The 17,724-nt window shown below is 37.8% G+C and overlaps 1 protein-coding gene across 1 annotated transcript in view; it reads left to right on the top strand.

Annotated features, from left to right (window-relative positions):
• SECISBP2 (SECIS binding protein 2) overlaps positions 1 to 17,724 on the top strand; it is a 30,147-nt gene that overhangs the window by 10,661 nt on the left and 1,762 nt on the right. The window contains exons 7-17 of the mRNA XM_019472639.1: positions 751 to 875; positions 1,456 to 1,614; positions 4,533 to 4,634; positions 6,661 to 6,780; positions 7,979 to 8,111; positions 10,718 to 10,887; positions 12,443 to 12,581; positions 13,040 to 13,169; positions 15,473 to 15,693; positions 16,426 to 16,580; positions 17,013 to 17,214. Of these exons, the coding sequence (XP_019328184.1) occupies positions 751 to 875; positions 1,456 to 1,614; positions 4,533 to 4,634; positions 6,661 to 6,780; positions 7,979 to 8,111; positions 10,718 to 10,887; positions 12,443 to 12,581; positions 13,040 to 13,169; positions 15,473 to 15,693; positions 16,426 to 16,580; positions 17,013 to 17,214 (1,656 nt within the window). The remainder of the gene's footprint in view (positions 1 to 750; positions 876 to 1,455; positions 1,615 to 4,532; positions 4,635 to 6,660; positions 6,781 to 7,978; positions 8,112 to 10,717; positions 10,888 to 12,442; positions 12,582 to 13,039; positions 13,170 to 15,472; positions 15,694 to 16,425; positions 16,581 to 17,012; positions 17,215 to 17,724) is intronic.

Genomic DNA, 17,724 nt, shown 5'->3' with positions numbered 1-17,724 from the left:
TTTTTGGACAGGGGGAAAGCTTCTGGCAGCTTCCCGCAGAAGCCACCCCTGCAGCCTCCCCCTGCTACCAAAACCTTGCCCTGTAAACCCATTATGCTCTTTAATTGGTCAGTGAAAGTTTTTCTCATTCTTAAAGAAAAATTTGGATTTGGTTCTGTATTTGCTGTGTGTTAGGAATAGTTACAAAATTAATTAAGTGTGAGTTCTTTCAAAACATCGATACCTCTGAGTGGTAGTGGGTGAAATTCTTGTACACTGAGGCACATTAGGAAGTCTTTCAGCTGGTATATATGTGTAAAACTGGAAGTTTTTAGAAAGTAGATAGTACTGATGTGGCCTTGTATGTGAAAGCTGTATGACTGAGTGGGATAAATATTAAAGGAATTTTGTACATAAATGTAGAAGTTCAATATTTTAAAGAAAAATAGCTTAGAAAAATAGCATGGAATTATTTGTATGTAGTTAGTACGACACACTATTTCCAATTATAATTTAATTGGGCTAAATGTATGTATATAGTGCTGGACAATATATGGAGTAGTGACAATCCTAGAAAGTTTTCTGGATAAATGAAATGTGTGAGTGTCTTATTTCAGTCCTTCCTCAGAAGGAATATGGCGCTCTGCTGTATTTGCTAGTCCTTGATTAATTTATTACTGATCCTGTTTCTTTTGAATATTTGAAAAATATTTTTGAGACATCTTTGTATATTACTTTTTTCCCCAACGGCATTTCCTGAATCACCTGCAGATGGCTCTGCTCAGCCACATGTGTCTTGGGCCATGGTACTTTCACAGCCCCCAAAGAAAATTGTGTCATCACCAGCATCTGAAGGTCTTTCCAGAGGCAAAGGGAAGCAGGATAGTGAAGCAAAGGTACTTGAGAATTCTCTGCTCCAAACTAATTTCTGTCGCTGTGTGATTGTGCCTCTTGATGTGAGACATTCCCATTTTTTTCCTAGGCTCTGTACAGTGTCCACTTCTAATGTAGCTTTTAAGAAGTAATATAAAGTTACCTTGTCCTTATTAGAATTTTTATTCTCCTGTAGTGGAAAAGAATAACAAGATATGAAAAGACAGTGCTACTCCAGCAACACAAACTTCCAAAATAGCTGATCTGAATACATTACTTTTAGGCTGGACTTTTTTCAAATTCCTGACCCTCAGAATGAGATGTGAAACATGGAACTCTTGCCTTATTTGGGTGGATATTTCCTATTGAAATCTCAGTAGTCCCGATACGTTCTGATAACCGTGCAATGTGCTTCAAATGAAGAGTTTTTGCAGTAGCTCTGAATTTCTAAGAGATCTTGAATTTTCCTTGTCCACTTAATGTCCTAACCTGGATTGATTAAGATACCTTTTAGTTGTGTAAGTGTGGTCACTTGCATTTATTTTGGTAGGTGGTATTGAAATAAATCAATTTCTAATGGTCACGCCTCATGATTTTTTTCAGCAGTCAGAAACAAAAAATGATGCTAGTGAAACTGAGCCTGAAGAAGGGTCAGAAAAGAAGAAAAAAAAGAAGAAAAAGAAGAAAAAACCAAAAACACCCACTGATGTGGAGAAATCTCAAAATGAATCTACTGCAGTACAGGAACCACCAAGGATTGAGGTACAGTAAAGAGGTTTTTGTTGTTCTTTTAAGTGTTATGAGTGTATTGGAGGACCAGATGTTAACACAGCTTTGTACAAATTTAAGTTCAAATCACATTTGTAGAGGATATTGCTTCAGGTCCATTTCAGCTGAGATGTTTGTCAGAAGTTACTGGTAGGCAACAGTTGTGCCTTTTGACTTACCACGAATTCAGTGAGCACAGAGTAGTGCAGAAGAGACTTAGGAGCAAATTTGGAATGATGCACCTGAGGGTCTGGATGTTAACAGATAACAATAAAAGTCAAATTGCCTAAATGAAAAATATTCTGCAGTAACTGTTGCAGAAAGCAAAGTGCAAAGGGATGGGGAATATACTGGGTACCATAGTGTGCCACAATTTTAAAGAATGTGGTACTGGTATTACAGTTCTACCCATCTCACATCTGGAAGCAATCTATGGAACACAGTTGTCACTGCTTACATTCCTGATTGCTAATTCCAGATTTTTTTCAAATTCACGTAGCTGTAATATGCATATTAGTGTTTTGATACTTTTATGTACCAGTATCATGAAGGCTTTAGACTTTCCTACAATAGAGGATTGTTGTATGGTCCGTGGTTTGACAGTGCTTCATTGAAAGCCCAATATCGTACAGCACTATGTGTTGATTTATGTGTTTGATCTAGTGTATATGATGTTCAGCCTGTGAAATGACAGCATAAAGAAGCCTTCCTGGCTGGCTTCTGTTCTGTACATTCTGACATGGAACATGGAGCAGAACTGTGGCTACATGTTCTTTTCATTGTGTGGTTCATTGTCCTGGAACAGCACAAGAAATGACTGTTTACAGACCTCTTTATTCGAGAATTATGGGTAGAATCAAAGATCTGCAGGGTCTTTCCCTCATGAGAACATCCCCATTTTTACTATATGCTACCATACAATGTCTGACCTGTGAATGACTTACCATCTAAACAGAAAGAGAATGGCCTGAGTCGTGGAAAACAGTAGGAAGGTAATGGGACTATTGAAAACAGAAATGGAAAAAAAAGGCACAGAATCCTGGAACAGGACATACGCATTGCACTGAAATCCGTGATGTGGATGCAGCATCTGTTGTGGCAGTTGGGGGCAGCTTTTAGACCCTCCTGGTTTGCTGGGAATGCTTGTGTGCTCATCAGTTTGAAAAATGGCTGAGGCACTTGTATGATGCTCTTGAAATAGAAGAGCATGAAAGGATCATACACACAGAACTTCTGGGCACCCAGAAGATTTAAGAAGGTTCTGCTATGTGCAGCAGCTCACCGGAGCAATATATTGGATCGCTTACTAGTTTTATAAAAGTCACTCATTTATAGACACTGTTAATGAGCGTAAATGGATGCATTTGGGGAAGAGTAATGCTGTTTTTCCATACACGGTGATAGGCCCTGAGCTAGCTATTTTCCCCAAGGGGAAAAAAATTGAAGCTGCTATTGATAATCAGGTCAGTGCTGGTAGTACTGGACAAACATGCGAACAGTGCTGGGAATTATTAGGAAAATAGAAAAGAAAATGGATTATGACAATACATAAATCCAGGACATGTCCAATCTAAATATAGCATGGATTTTGTTTTCTTGTGTTTCCCCCACTCCTTAAAAAAATATACATACTTGGACTAAAAAAGATAGACAAAAGGCTCCAAAAATAATCAAAGGTATGAAGCAATTTCTGTGGGAGGCAAGACTGAATAAACTAGGACTTCTCAGTCTGTAAAATAGATGGCTAAGAGAGAATCGGAAGCAACAAGGAAATAAAAAGGAAATTATTTGATCTTTCTTCTAATTTTGTTTGCTGTCCTCTGGTTCTTACAGGTGATGAGTTAAGAGCAAATACAAGGAGGTGTAGTGTCACGCTGAGTGCCAGATTTTAATTATTCATTTTGCTATAGGATGTTGCAAATGCCAGAAATTTATTTGAATTCAACAAGTGATTGGACAGACTGAAATAAAAATTTATTCTAGTGAGGGCTATTTAAATGCGAAGGTACTATCTCTGGTTCAAGACATCCCTAAGCTGGAAGAGTGTGTTTGTGAAAGATTTTTCCCTTTCTTGCAGTTGTCTTTGGACATACTTCCAAGCTTCTTTAAAAATAGTTCATTGCGTGAGGTGTGTCTGTCCTTACGCTTAGAGCTTCCTAGCTTGGGCTGTTTAAATGAAGTCTTTCGGGCTGCAGAAGAAGTGTTGGTGTGTTCAGTAGTATTGTATCACAGCTAAAAAGGCCTCTCGGAAAGTGGGAGGAGAGCAACTGAATGAAAACCAAGCTGGTGGATGAGGATCATTATGATTGAGGTAGTGGATATAAGGTGACCAGTGTAGAGCAAGCTCCAGTCTGTCTGCACTTAGTTAATACGGAGTCTGGATAATATATCCTCTGCTAATAAAATTTACTCTTGTGCCTAAGCCTACATAATCACTTGAGTGATTTATCTGTTTATTTCCATACTGTAGTCAAGAGTTATTACCCTCTTGGTTGCCCTTTTTTGTTCTTCACCACTCACGTGTTTAAGGCAGAATTGCACAGCTGGAGACTGTACTGGAAGAAGAGGGAAGTTGTTTGCAAGGCTGTTAAGTGATCTGAAAAACACTCCTTTAGGAGCCATTTACCTCTAATTATTTGTATCAGCTGACAGCAATAACAAGCTGCTGTTGGAAGCATTTCTCTTGTAAGTTCTTTCAGCCCTGAATTAGCGGCTGCATAGACCACTTAACTATTGTAGTGCTGATTATAGTTGGTGGCATTGCACTTGGCTTCTGAATTTTTGTACAGTGAAACAGAATACGACGAATGTTTGATAAGCAGTGAGAAAATCATTTGAATGTAGGAAAACTCAGTTTTGAGAATATGGACTTGAAAGTTCTTATAAAATCATCTTCTGATTTATTTGTTTAGGATTCTGAGGAGTTTCCTGATCTGGCAGCTGCTTCTGATAGGAGAAACAGACTAGGATCTCAGAAATCATCATTTACTCCTGCTGTCAGAAAGCAGTCTGAAGTAAGTAATCTTACGACATTATGTGAATGTTAAGAAAATAAGCAGGAAAAGACCGCAAGTTTTAAATAAGACTAAAGGTGAAATTCTTTTGACTAAATGTAGGTGCTTATGATGTGAGGCTCTGCCCATGGCGATCCCCTTAGGTACTCTGTGGACAGCGAAGAGCTACTCACTGTATTCAGCAGATTCATATCATTCCAAAGGAGATACCTTTTTGGTCTCTGAACTGCTGCCTAAACTCTGGGCTACTAATTCCAATATAGACACCTCTGTTGTGGACACTCAAAGTTAGTTGAGATGAATTCTGTTCATGTAGTTTATTTTCCTACAGGTAGTGTTCTGGTTTAATTTTGCATTTCATAAAAATAATACTAAGACTCTTTCAATTTCTGCCTTTGCTGTTTGTTCATATAATCAAATTTCAAGGGCATCTGAACAGTGTAACATTTCATTCTCAAGCTGTGCAACGGTAAGAATTTGAGTCTAACATCAATTGTAAATCCAAGCTATTTTTTTTAACATGAGTGAAATGAATCCCAAGGATTAATTTGGAAATTCATCCAATATGGGAATGAAGCCCAGACATAAATCACAAGGATTGTTTGTTCATATAATCAAATTTCAAGGGCATCTGAACAGTGTAACATTTCATTCTCAAGCTGTGCAACGGTAAGAATTTGAGTCTAACATCAATTGTAAATCCAAGCTATTTTTTTTAACATGAGTGAAATGAATCCCAAGGATTAATTTGGAAATTCATCCAATATGGGAATGAAGCCCAGACATAAATCACAAGGATTGGAAATACGATTGCTCTTGCAAAGCAAATAATATAAATAATAAAGGTGAAATTACAGGTTTCTGTTTCTTTGAAACTAGTTTTGCTGCTAGAAATTTTTGTCCTTTGTTTTGTTTCACTGTGAATATTAGTGGTTTAAAAAAAAACAAAAAACCAAAACCAAACAAAAAACCCCACACAAACCAAAAAGCCCAAAACCCGTGTTTGCTTTGAGGCAGTAAATTGCATTGACAGGGAGGAATGAGCAGCAAAAGCCACAGTAATTGCTTAAACCAGATTTGTTATAAAGAAAGTGCTGTACAGACTTGCACCTCATATGAGAGAAACCTTTTAGCTTTGTAGATGTAAGTGGGATATAACCTCTCAAAGGTTATGTAAGTTGTAGAGACGTGATCATTAAGCCACTCATACTCCTCTGTAACAAATATTTGAAGATGAAGCTGCCTTGCTGTTTTTTTCTTCCAAATCTGAAAAAAAGAAGGAAATCATGAGCCTGATTAAGTAGTATGGCAGCAAATAAATGATCGCACTTTTAGAAGGCCACAATAAGGTCTTACAGAGCCTTCTCTTCTCCAGGCTGAACCACCCCAACTCTCTCTGCCTTTTATCATAGGAGAGGTGTTCCAGCCCTCTGACCATTTTTGTGGGCCTCCTCTGGACCCGCTCCAACAGGTCCATGTCTTTGCTGTGCTGGGGACCTCAGAGCTGGCCACAGAACTCCAGGTGGGGTCTCACCAGAGTGGAGTAGAGGGGGAGAATCCCCTCCCTCAACCTGCTGGCCACACTTCTTTTTACACAGCCCAAGATAGAATTGGCTTTCTGGGCTGTGAGCGCACATTGCCAGCTCATGTCCAGCTTTTCATCCACCAGTATCCCCAAGTCCTTCCCTGCAGGGCTGCTCTCAATCCCTTCATCCCCCAGCCTGTGTTGATACTGCAGATTGCCCCAACCCAGGTCCAGAACTTTGCACTTGGCCTTGTTGAAGTTCATGAGGTTCACACAAGCCCACTCCTCAAGCCTGTCAAGGTTGCTCTGGATGGCATCCCTTCGCTGAAGCATATCAACTGTACTACTCAGTTCGGTGTCATTCACAAACTTGCTGAGGGTGCACTCAGTCCTACCACCTGTGTTCCATTTGAATTTAATATCGTATTCACTTTACCCTTTTCCATGTGTCTTTAAATATTTTCTCTTCCTCCTTGTCACCTTTGTCTCTAAATTTTAAAGATCCATCTCCCTGAAGAGCCTTGGGATAGTCGGTCTCCCACACTGGATGGAACTCCCAAGGTGGATGGACTGTCAGGGAAGCAAGCTTCATCTTCTACATTAGAAAGAAAGAAAACGCAGGTAAAAATTCATGTTTGAAAGTAAGTTTACAACTCAAAATGACAAACAAAATTGGCATATTTAAGTATAAGACTAAGTCCAAGCTCATCTGCAATTGTATTCATACTTTGTCATTCGTACTTTGAGATAAGTGACAAGATCCTTGTGATTAGCAGCGCTCAATGGTAGTAATTACTAGCCCCCAGTTTGTGATACAGTGTTTAAGGAAAAATACTAGCTTTTCATTAATGTCTGCGAGTTTCAGATATCAGGAATTTTTCTTTCACCTGTCTTATTTGATCATGGCATAAATCCAGTTCAAACTGATTGTCTTAAGGAGCTGGGAACCTCTTAAAAATGGTTCTGCTAGATTAAGACAAAGAGGCAAGGAGATCCACTTAGCTTGGGGCAAGGAGAAGAAATACAGAGCAACAGTGAGATCAGTAAGTAGTTCCATGTTGGTGAGTAGATTCTGGCATAGCTCTGATGCAAGATGAGATCCCAGGCTCAGAAGCAGCAGGTCACATTCCTTAACCCTGTTGTAACAGAAGCTATGATGAATTGGTCCTCCAGGATAAGACTTCTAAAAGCACAAAATAATTTCCTTAGCATGTTTTGCCATCATAGTTTGCCCTTCTGTAGTCTTTGCTAGACTATTGATTTGTAATATTTTTATATTCTGAATCATTAAATGTGGTGTCAAGTGTGGGACACCGCTTTTGCCTTCTCCTCAAAGCAGACAGAAAGATTACTGCTTATGAGGAGATGGTGCTTAAAGATGATGACCTCTCTTTTTAATAAGGCATTGAAGATAATGATAAATGTGCATTGCAATCACATACCCTGGAAGATTCACAGAGTAGTTTTTCTGTACTTTTAACAAAACTTTCAATTCTGGTAAGCCTTTTTTCTTTTTCAAAGATAGGTGGCAGTCTGACCAAAGTGGGAGCCTGACATAAAGCACCTCCTTTATTAAAGACTTTATACTTTTATGCTTTTTTCCAGTAGCTATTCAAAAGTTACTTGAACTGTTTCTGATTTTTTTTATTTTTCACATTAAAATTGATATGTATTTAAAGATCAAACTACTTTCTTTGAATGAAGTTAAAAATAGAAAGTATCGTGGATGAAGATGTTGAATGTTAGTACACGCCATACAAAATACAGTCTTTACATTCTGAAATGGAGAGCATTACTAATTGGTACTTAACTTGTTCAGGAAACATCCAGGAGCAGTGGTAAGAAGAGTCAAATTCCCGTGCAATTGGATTTGGGTGGCATGCTGGCAGTCTTGGAGCAGAAGCAGCAAACAGAGAAGTCAAAACAGTCTTCTAAACCTGTGGTGTTTTCAGGTATTGGTTATGATGAAATTTCCTTTCTTTCACCTTGAGTTGTTTTTAAGTATTCAAATGTTAAATGTAGCCTGATTTCTGATCTGTAGTGATCTCTGAATATCCAGGCAGGAGCACAGTTCACAAGATGCAAGAGAAAATGAAAGTTCTTTTAAAAAAAAAAAAAATTAAAAAGCGTGGCAATCTGAATTGTTTGGAGGAAGAAGACTTGGGGAAAGAAGAGTCTTCAGGACAATGATTTGTAAAAGAATATCTTACATAAATATAAGAGGTGATTGAAATTTACCTTTGACAAAAATACTAATGTTTGTGGAGGTTTTTGCTTCATCTTAACTATGTGTGTTACTGTTGTGATGTGAACCTGCAGGAAGGGGCTACATAGTAACAAAGGCTTTTTTAAGCTCCTCTGATGCTAGAAATCCTAGAGCTGTAACTTGAGTGAAAAAGCTCCTTTGTAAACACAGGGGTTATATGAGAGTCAATCAGGATGAGTTCTGCCATGCCTGATAGTTGTGAAATAATTGCTGTTAACAAAATGCTAGGTTGTGGTGATGGAGAGAATCTTTCAGACCTTGTGGATGCATAACCAGGAAGCAGAAACAAATAGCTCAGTGTCTTTTTCATTGTAGGTCAAAATTTAGTCTCGGCTATGTTAGTGCAATATATTTTGCTAAAGGAAACATGATGTTTGCTAGAATTTAATGATGATAAAATTTCTCTCCTTATTTCAGTAAAGATTTTTTTTTTTTAATTATTTCAGAAAGAGGGCTGGTCGTGAGAGAATTCATCTCACAATGTTTAATATGATAGCTGAGCTTTTAAATGAAAAGCTTGAAATACCAAGCATCAATGGGATTTTCTTTCACTAACTGAGAGAACTTGTAAGATGCTTTTTAAAATTCTTTTTCTGCAATTGATCTCTTTTTTTCATTTGAGTCAGTCAAACTCAATGCTGCAGAGGTGCTAATAACCAGTTTTGTTTATAGAAAATAATACAGTGTATGGATTGGCGAGTAGATGGTGGAGCACAAAGGTATGGGTCACAATACCTGTTTTCTAATATTAAATTGCCTCTGTCTGAATTTGCTGCAGAAGAGAAATTGATGTGTCATGTTTGTATCCTGGAAGTATAAGGCAGATGTTACGTCAGCTTTATACTTTTTTTTAACTTTGAGTGCACCCATTAAATTGGTGTGTGCCAAAATGTAACTTCAGTTTGTGAAGTGGCATTGTGCTGACCTCTGTAACCAAAAGAGAAGCACAGTGAACAAGAAGGACAAGGAGTGTGACTGCAGACAAAGTTATTTCATTCCAGTTACTACTTCAATTGGTAAATAATGTATGGATGGAACAGCATAGTAAAGCAGTAATTATTTGAATTTAAATTACGTTTTGGAAATGCATCAACCATGCAAAATGACACAAACTGTTAAAGCCATCAAGTTCCAACATGAGAAATGAAGAGGTGATGTACACAGTGAAGGAAATATCACGTGTCTGCAGGATGTATACTTACGTATTGCTTCAAATCCAGCTTCAATTTTGTAGCCACCTATGCTAACATCCTGCACAACATTCTTGGCAGTGTTCTCAATTTGCCTTTGTTACACAGAGCCAAAAAAGAAAAGTTGCAGTGTAGCAGTTTTATGAAGTAAACCGTTTATGCGGTGTTGGAGGATCAGCATATGAATACTTTGGAAGCAGTAAATGAAGATGGCTCAAGACAAGCTGCCAGAAGTTTTGGGTGTTTTTTAGGGGAGAGAGGTTGCCTGAGGCACAAAGGTGTCAAGCTCATTCCACTGATGCATATGTCATCCTCTTCATTGACTTGCTAATGTAACCTGGTTTATATTGCAGGTAACTGAAGTTTGACAAAGTGCTCTCACATGATACAGCAATTCCTACTGATAGTTGAAAAGGGAGAGTGGTTTTCAGGATGTGAGGTCATGGTTTGGAAGGTCCAGGTTCAGGGACTTGGACAGTCATTTAAAGCTTCTGTGTTCTAAACCCTCTGAAAAATGCAAGTAAAGTAGACATCTCCCGAGAGCTGTGCTGGTTAAGCAAAAGAGACTTAGCTGTAGCTTTGCATTACTCATTACCTATCTGCAAATGAACTTCATCCAACTTCATTAAGGCATAACAAATGGTAAAAGTAAGTGTTCCAGATTATTTACAGCAATTAAATCTAAAATCTGCAATACTGCAACTCAGTATTTATCTTAACACAGTACAGAATCTGTGGAGGAGGAAATGCCATTACCATGAAATGTGGAGATTCCTGAAGGGTTTACCAAGCCAGCATGGCGTGGTGTGGAAGGTAGCTTGGAGTGCAGTGTTTTGCCAAATTCTGCTTTTGAGAGTTCAGGGACAGAGCTTGTGATTCTGGTTGTATAATAAAAGTAGAAGACATGTCAGTCTTTTGGGAGGAGTATCTTTATTAAATAACGTTGTTTAATGACACAGGATTGCCTATAAATATTCTTAATAGCAACACAACACAAATTTAATATATGTATACTAGTCCTAATCCAGACATTAGACTTACATTGGATTCTATTTTAGGTATTTGTCATGGTTGTCTGATGCAGACTTTTTTTTTATCTCAGTTGGTGGTGCCATACCATTGCTTTCTAAAGAACCTGCTACAGCCACAAAAAGTCACCGGTTAAACCAAGGAAAGATGCCTCATAACCCTTTGGATTCCAGCGCTCCTTTGGTAAAGAAAGGGAAACAGAGAGAAGTCCCTAAAGCAAAGAGACCAACACCTCTTAAAAAGGTGCTCATATTTTTACCGTACATAGTACAATATAGGGTAATGTAACTTCAGTATTATTCTGTGAGTCTATTAAACCTTCTAGTATGAAGATCTGCATCTCAGCGTCCACTTGTCTAAATTCAATTTTAGCTTTCCTTGGTTTAAAAAAGGGGAGGGGAGGCAGGAGAGAAGAGGGGAGTCTTGCTGAATAGCATATAAAATTCCCCCAAAATATATTTTCTTACTTAAATCACTTGATAGCTGAAGAAGTGCTATCTTTTTGTAGTGTCCACAAAAAAGTGTCCACACATCATTGGTACAGGGGGACATCCAAAGAAATCTTACTTGGTTTGGACAAGACATGCTTATTTGCAGGGCTGCAGAGAATGGATAAAACAAAGGTAGTATTTAGTGTTTCTGTGCTCTTCCAAGCCAGAGCTTCAACTGAATCTGCAGCAACTAGTGTTAGATCCACCTGGTGATTTCTCTTGTACCTTCCCTCTTTGCCCATTCATGTTGCTTCTTGTCATGTCTTCTATACAGAGGATTTTGAGATAGCACTCCATCGCTGCGTCACTTTTTGGTCTAGAACAACTCTTACGGAGCTAGTGAAGGTAGTTTAGTGGTCATTCTGTGCTGCTTAATTGAATTTGAGAACTGTACAGTATAAACAACATATAACAAACCCTGGGCGGTGATACTAATTACTGTGTCTTCTGGCTGTTCTATCTTCATGCCATCTCTTTTCCAAAGTAGGTTTGAGAAGGCAAAGATTGCTTTGTCTGTGTAGTATCTGTGTTCTGAGATAGAGAGCTTATTTTTGTTCTTTGTTCATCTTTGACAAATGCAAATGGAGAAATTTACTTTTGTAATCAGATTCTGTGGTGTAATTAATTACAAATTTTGGGTAGATTAGCTGAGCTAGTGGTCATATATACAATAACTGCTTCTTAGCAGCTATGAAAGCAGAGAAAGAAGATGAGTTTCCGGAAATTGATTATTGCTTTCACCTATGGTAGCATGTTTGGATCCAGCATATGTCCTACTTTCCTTCCTTCCATGTACCATACGGCTTTACTATCCGTGGTAATTTCTTCAGCCAGCAAATTCAGAGACAGAGATCTATTAGACTGACTCAAGATTTTTAACAGGGGAATAAGGGGGAAGAGTAATTGTGCGCATATATATATATATGTATGTACTTGAGTGTTTGGCTGAATTGCTAGAAATTGACGGTCTGAAGAAGAAAGGTAAAGAGGGAGACTTTTTCACCTGCTTCTCTGCATTGAAGCAATTTGTTGCTTTAACTTTAGTTCTGCTCTTGTAGTTGATCTTTAGTAATTATTTTCTCCACCCAGGCACTGGTAACCAAGGAAAAAGTCCTTTTCTATGTAGATTTAGGGAATATCTTTCCTTCTCTTTATGTGCAAATTAAACAACCCCCAGATGTTTTAACCTTTGAATGATAGTGCCAAACTTCTTTATGAATGCTCTGTACATAAACACTTGGTAAGAGAAACTGTTTTGTTACCTATGTGACAATGAATTGATTTGGGGTTTATATATATATTTTTAGATTATTCTGAAAGAAAGAGAACAACGAAAACAGCAACACCTGTTAGAACAGACAGCAGTACCAAAAGATGAAGATAATATTTGTCAGTCTGCAGAAAATATTACTGAAGATGAAATGCTTCTACAGGATAGTCAAGCAGGTATCTTTCAAGAGAAGACTTTAATACAGCATGTAGATGGAGATTTGAGAGTGAGCACACTTAGTACTTTCAAAAATGTGTAGCAAATACTGCCAAATGAGAACTGTAACTTCAGAATTTTCTAAGATTCAGCTTGCACTTATCTAGAGTCTGAAGTGTGCCAAAGCTGATAGTCAGTGTAGTTGAGTAATTGGGATTCTGATTACTGTTCCACACTTTCATACCTGTTGGATTTATTATATGTCGTAATGAGAGTCCCTGCATCTCTCTGGCAATCTGTTTAAGAAGAGGTACAGTAATAAAAACTAAGAGATAAAAAATGTGTGACCTGTTCCCCTACTACCACAGACTGTTGTAATACTGAAGTAATGACTCTTCCAGAGATACTTGACAAGTTAGTCTCTTCACAATGCTTTTTGGTCTGTCTTTTCATTGAAATGTCTTTATTTACATGATAGCTGTTCCTGTAACGCAAGTTGCTGAAGGGTTTCTGGAGAACATAGGGATCAAGGAATCTACAGAAGGTTCTATGACTTCAAAGCAGCTAACCTCCAATCTTCCAAAAATCCATAGTAGGAATTTTAGAGAGTAAGTATTGATTGTATTGATTTCTGTTTTTCCACAGTACCACCGATACGGCATTTTTCAAACAAGATACTTCAATTGCATTCTGTGCAACACTGATTGGAGTTTAGACTGAAAGGTTCTAATTTTTTTTTTGTTTTTCTGTAAGCTGACACATAGACAAAGAAATGATAGAGATGTGCTTACACAGAGTCAAGGCCTTTTCTTGTGAAAAAGAGAAATAGTCTGTACGTTGTTGTAATTCTCACTTCAAAATGCATGTTCCTTGAAGGAAAAAAAAAGATCAGAAATTAATTAGAGGCTAAGGAAGGAAAAGGAGCTGCTGTTAAAATATAAGTACCTTATTTTAAATAAATGGAGTGCCAGCGTAATATTTAAGAAAAAGAGTAGTTGTCATGGTTTAACCCCAGCCAGCAACTAAGCACCACACAGCCGATTGCTCACTCCCCCCCAGTGGGAATTGGGAGAGAATTGGAAGGGTAAAGGTGAGAAAACTCGTGGGTTGAGATAAAGACAGTTTAATAGGGAAAGCAAAAGCTGCGCACGCAAGCAAAGCAAAACAAGGAATTCATTCCCTACTTCCCATCGGCAGGCAGGTGTTCGGCCATCTCCAGGACAGCAGGGCTCCATCACGCTTAATGGTTACTTGGGAAGACAGAGCACCATAACTGCAAACGTCCCCCTCTTCCTCCTTCTTCCCCCAGCTCTATATGCTGAGCATGACGTCATATGGTATGGAATATCCCTTTGGCCAGTTGGGGTCAGCTGTCCCAGCTGTGCCCCCTCCCAACTTCTTGTGCACCCCCAGCCTTTTCGCTGGTGGGGTGGGGTGAGAAGCAGAAAAGGCCTTGACTCTGTGTCAGCACTGCTCAGCAGTAACCAAAACATCCCTGTATTATCAGCAGTGTTTTCAGCACAAATCCAAAACATAGCCCCATACAAGCTACTATGAAGAAAATTAACTCTATCCCAGCCAAAACCAGCATAGTAGTACACCGTACTTATTTTTAGTATGTACTTTGGTTTTCTGCTGCTAGACCAAATGGCAAAAACGTAAAGAATGTGACTAGCCAGATGACATTTTCAAGTTGTGGCTAGGCAGAGAAATAAAGGGAAGATATATGGGTTATTATGTGCAAACACTTTTAGTTTTGTTTAAACAGACATGTATACATGTTTCCTTATAAAAGAAGAAATAGTCATTACTATATGTGAAGAGGTCCAGTCATGATCCAGTCATGACAGTTTAAAAGTGTTACTTTAGGTAAGCAGTGTTTTAACTTCTAGTTTTCCTCCCATAAAGGCACTGCTGGCCTTTTTGCAGTTCATGTTATAGTAAAGGTTAATATTGATGCAGCCATTCTTTATCTTCCTGATGCCATGTGTTAGCTCTAATTTAACTTTTAATTGCATTAAAAATTACTTAATTTGTGTCTATGCAATGCTGTTTTACTGAAAGCACAGTTTGGGTTGAATATGTACAGGGCAACTCAGTCCTACCTATTACAGGATGTAAAGCATTCAGCAAAGCTTAGAATATTTTGTGTCTTTAGATTAGATTTTCAGTGTTTTAGTAGACTTGTCTTTGAGACTTACTGAAATCAACTGGAAAGCTTTGAGCTTTGAGACACTTCTTTACTGAACGATTCTTTGCATAAAAGATGGGGGGAAAAAACCAATTTGGAACCCTGATCTTTCCCAGGGAATACTAGAAGGATGAAGTACCATCCGTTTTTTATCCTTTCCTTATGAATACTACAAGGCTGTAGTCTGGTAAGTGAAATAAGATGACAGACAAAAAATATGAACCTGGGGAGGAGGAATTTGATCCAGATTTCCATCTTCATTATAAGTAGCTTGGAATTTATAAAAATAAACGTTATGCTTTGGTTGCTGAACTTTGATTTATATAGGTCAAAATAAATGTCCTCAGAAAAATGCTTCAATAGAAAAACGTGTATATATATTTATTGGCATTATATATATATATGTTTATTGTACATGTGTGTATGTATTTCTAGTATAGTTTGATAGGGTATCCAGATACCACAAGTAACAAAACTTTCTCTAAGGTCTTAGCCACTGAAAAAAAAATCTTAGGTAAATTTTTGTTTTCACGTATATAACAAGTGTGTTTGGAGTGGAAACAGAAAAAAAGACAAAGACATAGAACAGAATAGAATGGAATGGAGTAGTATAGAACAGGAGGTAAACTTTATATTTTACATGTTTTACATACTATATATTTTTGTGTTTCATACTTGTAATTTTAGGGTTTTTAACATTTAATTGATTCTTTCTTCCAGTTATTGCAGCCAGGTACTTAGTAAAGAAGTTGACAGTTGTGTGACAGATCTCTTAAAAGAACTGGTTCGTTTCCAAGATCGCTTGTATCAGAAAGACCCAGTAAAGGCCAAGATAAAACGCAGGCTTGTTATGGGTCTTAGAGAAGTTTTGAAACATCTGAAGCTGAAAAAACTGAAGTGTGTCATCATCTCTCCTAACTGTGAAAAGATTCAGTCAAAGGGTAAATAAGTAAAAAAAAAAAATGTTTGTTTAATAAAAGAAACGTAAAAAAGCAGACTCAGTATACTGGCAGCAGTATTATTATTGGAGGAACTTTTTTGAGTAGCCTTTCAATATAAAGTCATATAAAGATGCCTTCCTTCTTCGGATTGTTTACTGCTGTGCAGCTGAAGTGCGAGCTGAGTCAAGACTATCTGGGGTGGGGGAAGTTATCTGAAACTAGGATCTGTTTAGTTTTCGATTTGCAGTGCAGCTACACAAAAGATTGCGCTGGCGCAGCTGAGAAGAGACAAAGGTTAGTGATGCCCACTGTGCCACCACAAGAAGCCCTGCTGTATCAGTCTCTTTTAGGCCACAGATTGACAATAAGTTGTCAGTGATAGTTTGTTTAAAATTTGTTGTAATTATTGTCATTGCTTTCTATTAACTTTTAAATAATTTCTTAGCAGCTGGGTCTTTTTTTTAATACTAGATTAGACTATACTACGCATATAACAAAATATGGAATAGTAGTCATCTAAGGATACTGCTAATTAAGAACTAAGAAAAAAATGTCAAATGGAGATCTAACACTATTACTGAGATCCATGTATTTTTTCCTATAAACTCTTGTAATTTCAGAATGCGCCCATAATCTTGGGTTATTTTTTGCCACTACTTTTAACAGTACTGTCCTTTAGTTATAATCAGCTTGAATAGTGTCATTCTTTGCTAATTCTGTTGTCTGCTCCAGGTGGGTTGGATGAGACTCTACACAACATTATTGACTGCGCCTGTGAACAGAATATCCCGTTTGTTTTTGCCCTTAATCGCAAGGCCCTAGGCCGCTGTGTGAACAAAGCAGTGCCTGTGAGTGTGGTGGGAATTTTTAGCTATGATGGGGCTCAGGTAAGTTGAAATACATAGGTTCATGTTTTTGTTTAGCTTTACTTTTTACCTGTAAGGGGAAGAAAAATACTCTAAGGTTTTGTTTGTTTGTTTTGATTTGCACACTTATACTCTTTATCCCAGGTCAGTTGCTTACATGAAAAATTGATTTTAGAAGTACAGCCACTCAGCACTGTTCAAAAAAGTAGTTTGGCCATCTCTTCCTGACATCCTCTCCATCTAGATCTCTTCCAAAATTTTTTTTTTCCAAGAGAATTCGTGTTTTTATAAACGTTTATAAATTGTTTTTCATGTCTTTATACATACTTAGCTGCTTAACTTTTATATATGAACATATATGTTCTGAATAAGGAATATTCATTACAGATTTTCATGGAGATGTTAAAATTTACTGTATGATTTAAGCTCTACTAATATTTTATATTCCCATAGGACCATTTTCATAGAATGGTACAACTGACAACAGAGGCCAGGAAGGCCTACAAAGATATGATAGCAGCTTTAGAGGAAGAAGCTGAAGGAGGAGTAAGAGAAACCCAACCCAGCATCTTAACCACTGAATATGAAAAAAATGGCTTGTCAGAAACTGGTAAAACATCTTCCAGGGACTCTGATGAGGATGTACCAAATTATAGTGAGTATTTACGGACTTGTTTTTGGTTTAGTTTTCATTCAAAATGCTCTTCAATTCTACCATTTTCACTGAAACAAATGACGCCTGACACTTTTAGTGGTTAGTAAGGGGGGAAATTCTGCTTTTCTGTGGTTTCCCCTGGCCCCCTATTTTATAAACCTGAGGTCAGCTCTTGCTGAGAAAGTCCTAGAGAAAATTCCTCTGTGAAATCCACTGATGGCAGGCAGTACTCATTGCTTTGTCCAAGGAGGTTTAACAGAGCTCCTTATTATTTCTGTTTGTTAAAAAATCATCTTAAGTTTTTTTTCTACAAGTGCATACTCTATAACTATGCTGGACTTAAGTTTTGTATTGAAGCCTGTTTGAGATGCATCTTCCTGTCCAAAAGTGTTCATGTTTTGTAAAGGCCTTCCACTTCCAGAAACACATGCTTCCAGCACTGCTCGTACAGTCACCAGACAATGACAGTTACCACAGATACTAGGCAACTTAAAATTTCTTTGAAAGTTT

Source organism: Aptenodytes forsteri, unplaced genomic scaffold (assembly GCF_000699145.1).
Source record: "Aptenodytes forsteri isolate BGI_AS27 unplaced genomic scaffold, ASM69914v1 Scaffold220, whole genome shotgun sequence".
NCBI lineage: Eukaryota > Metazoa > Chordata > Aves > Sphenisciformes > Spheniscidae > Aptenodytes > Aptenodytes forsteri.
The sequence above is the reverse complement of the archived record's forward strand: the minus strand, read 5'-3'. Positions and strand labels throughout refer to the sequence as shown.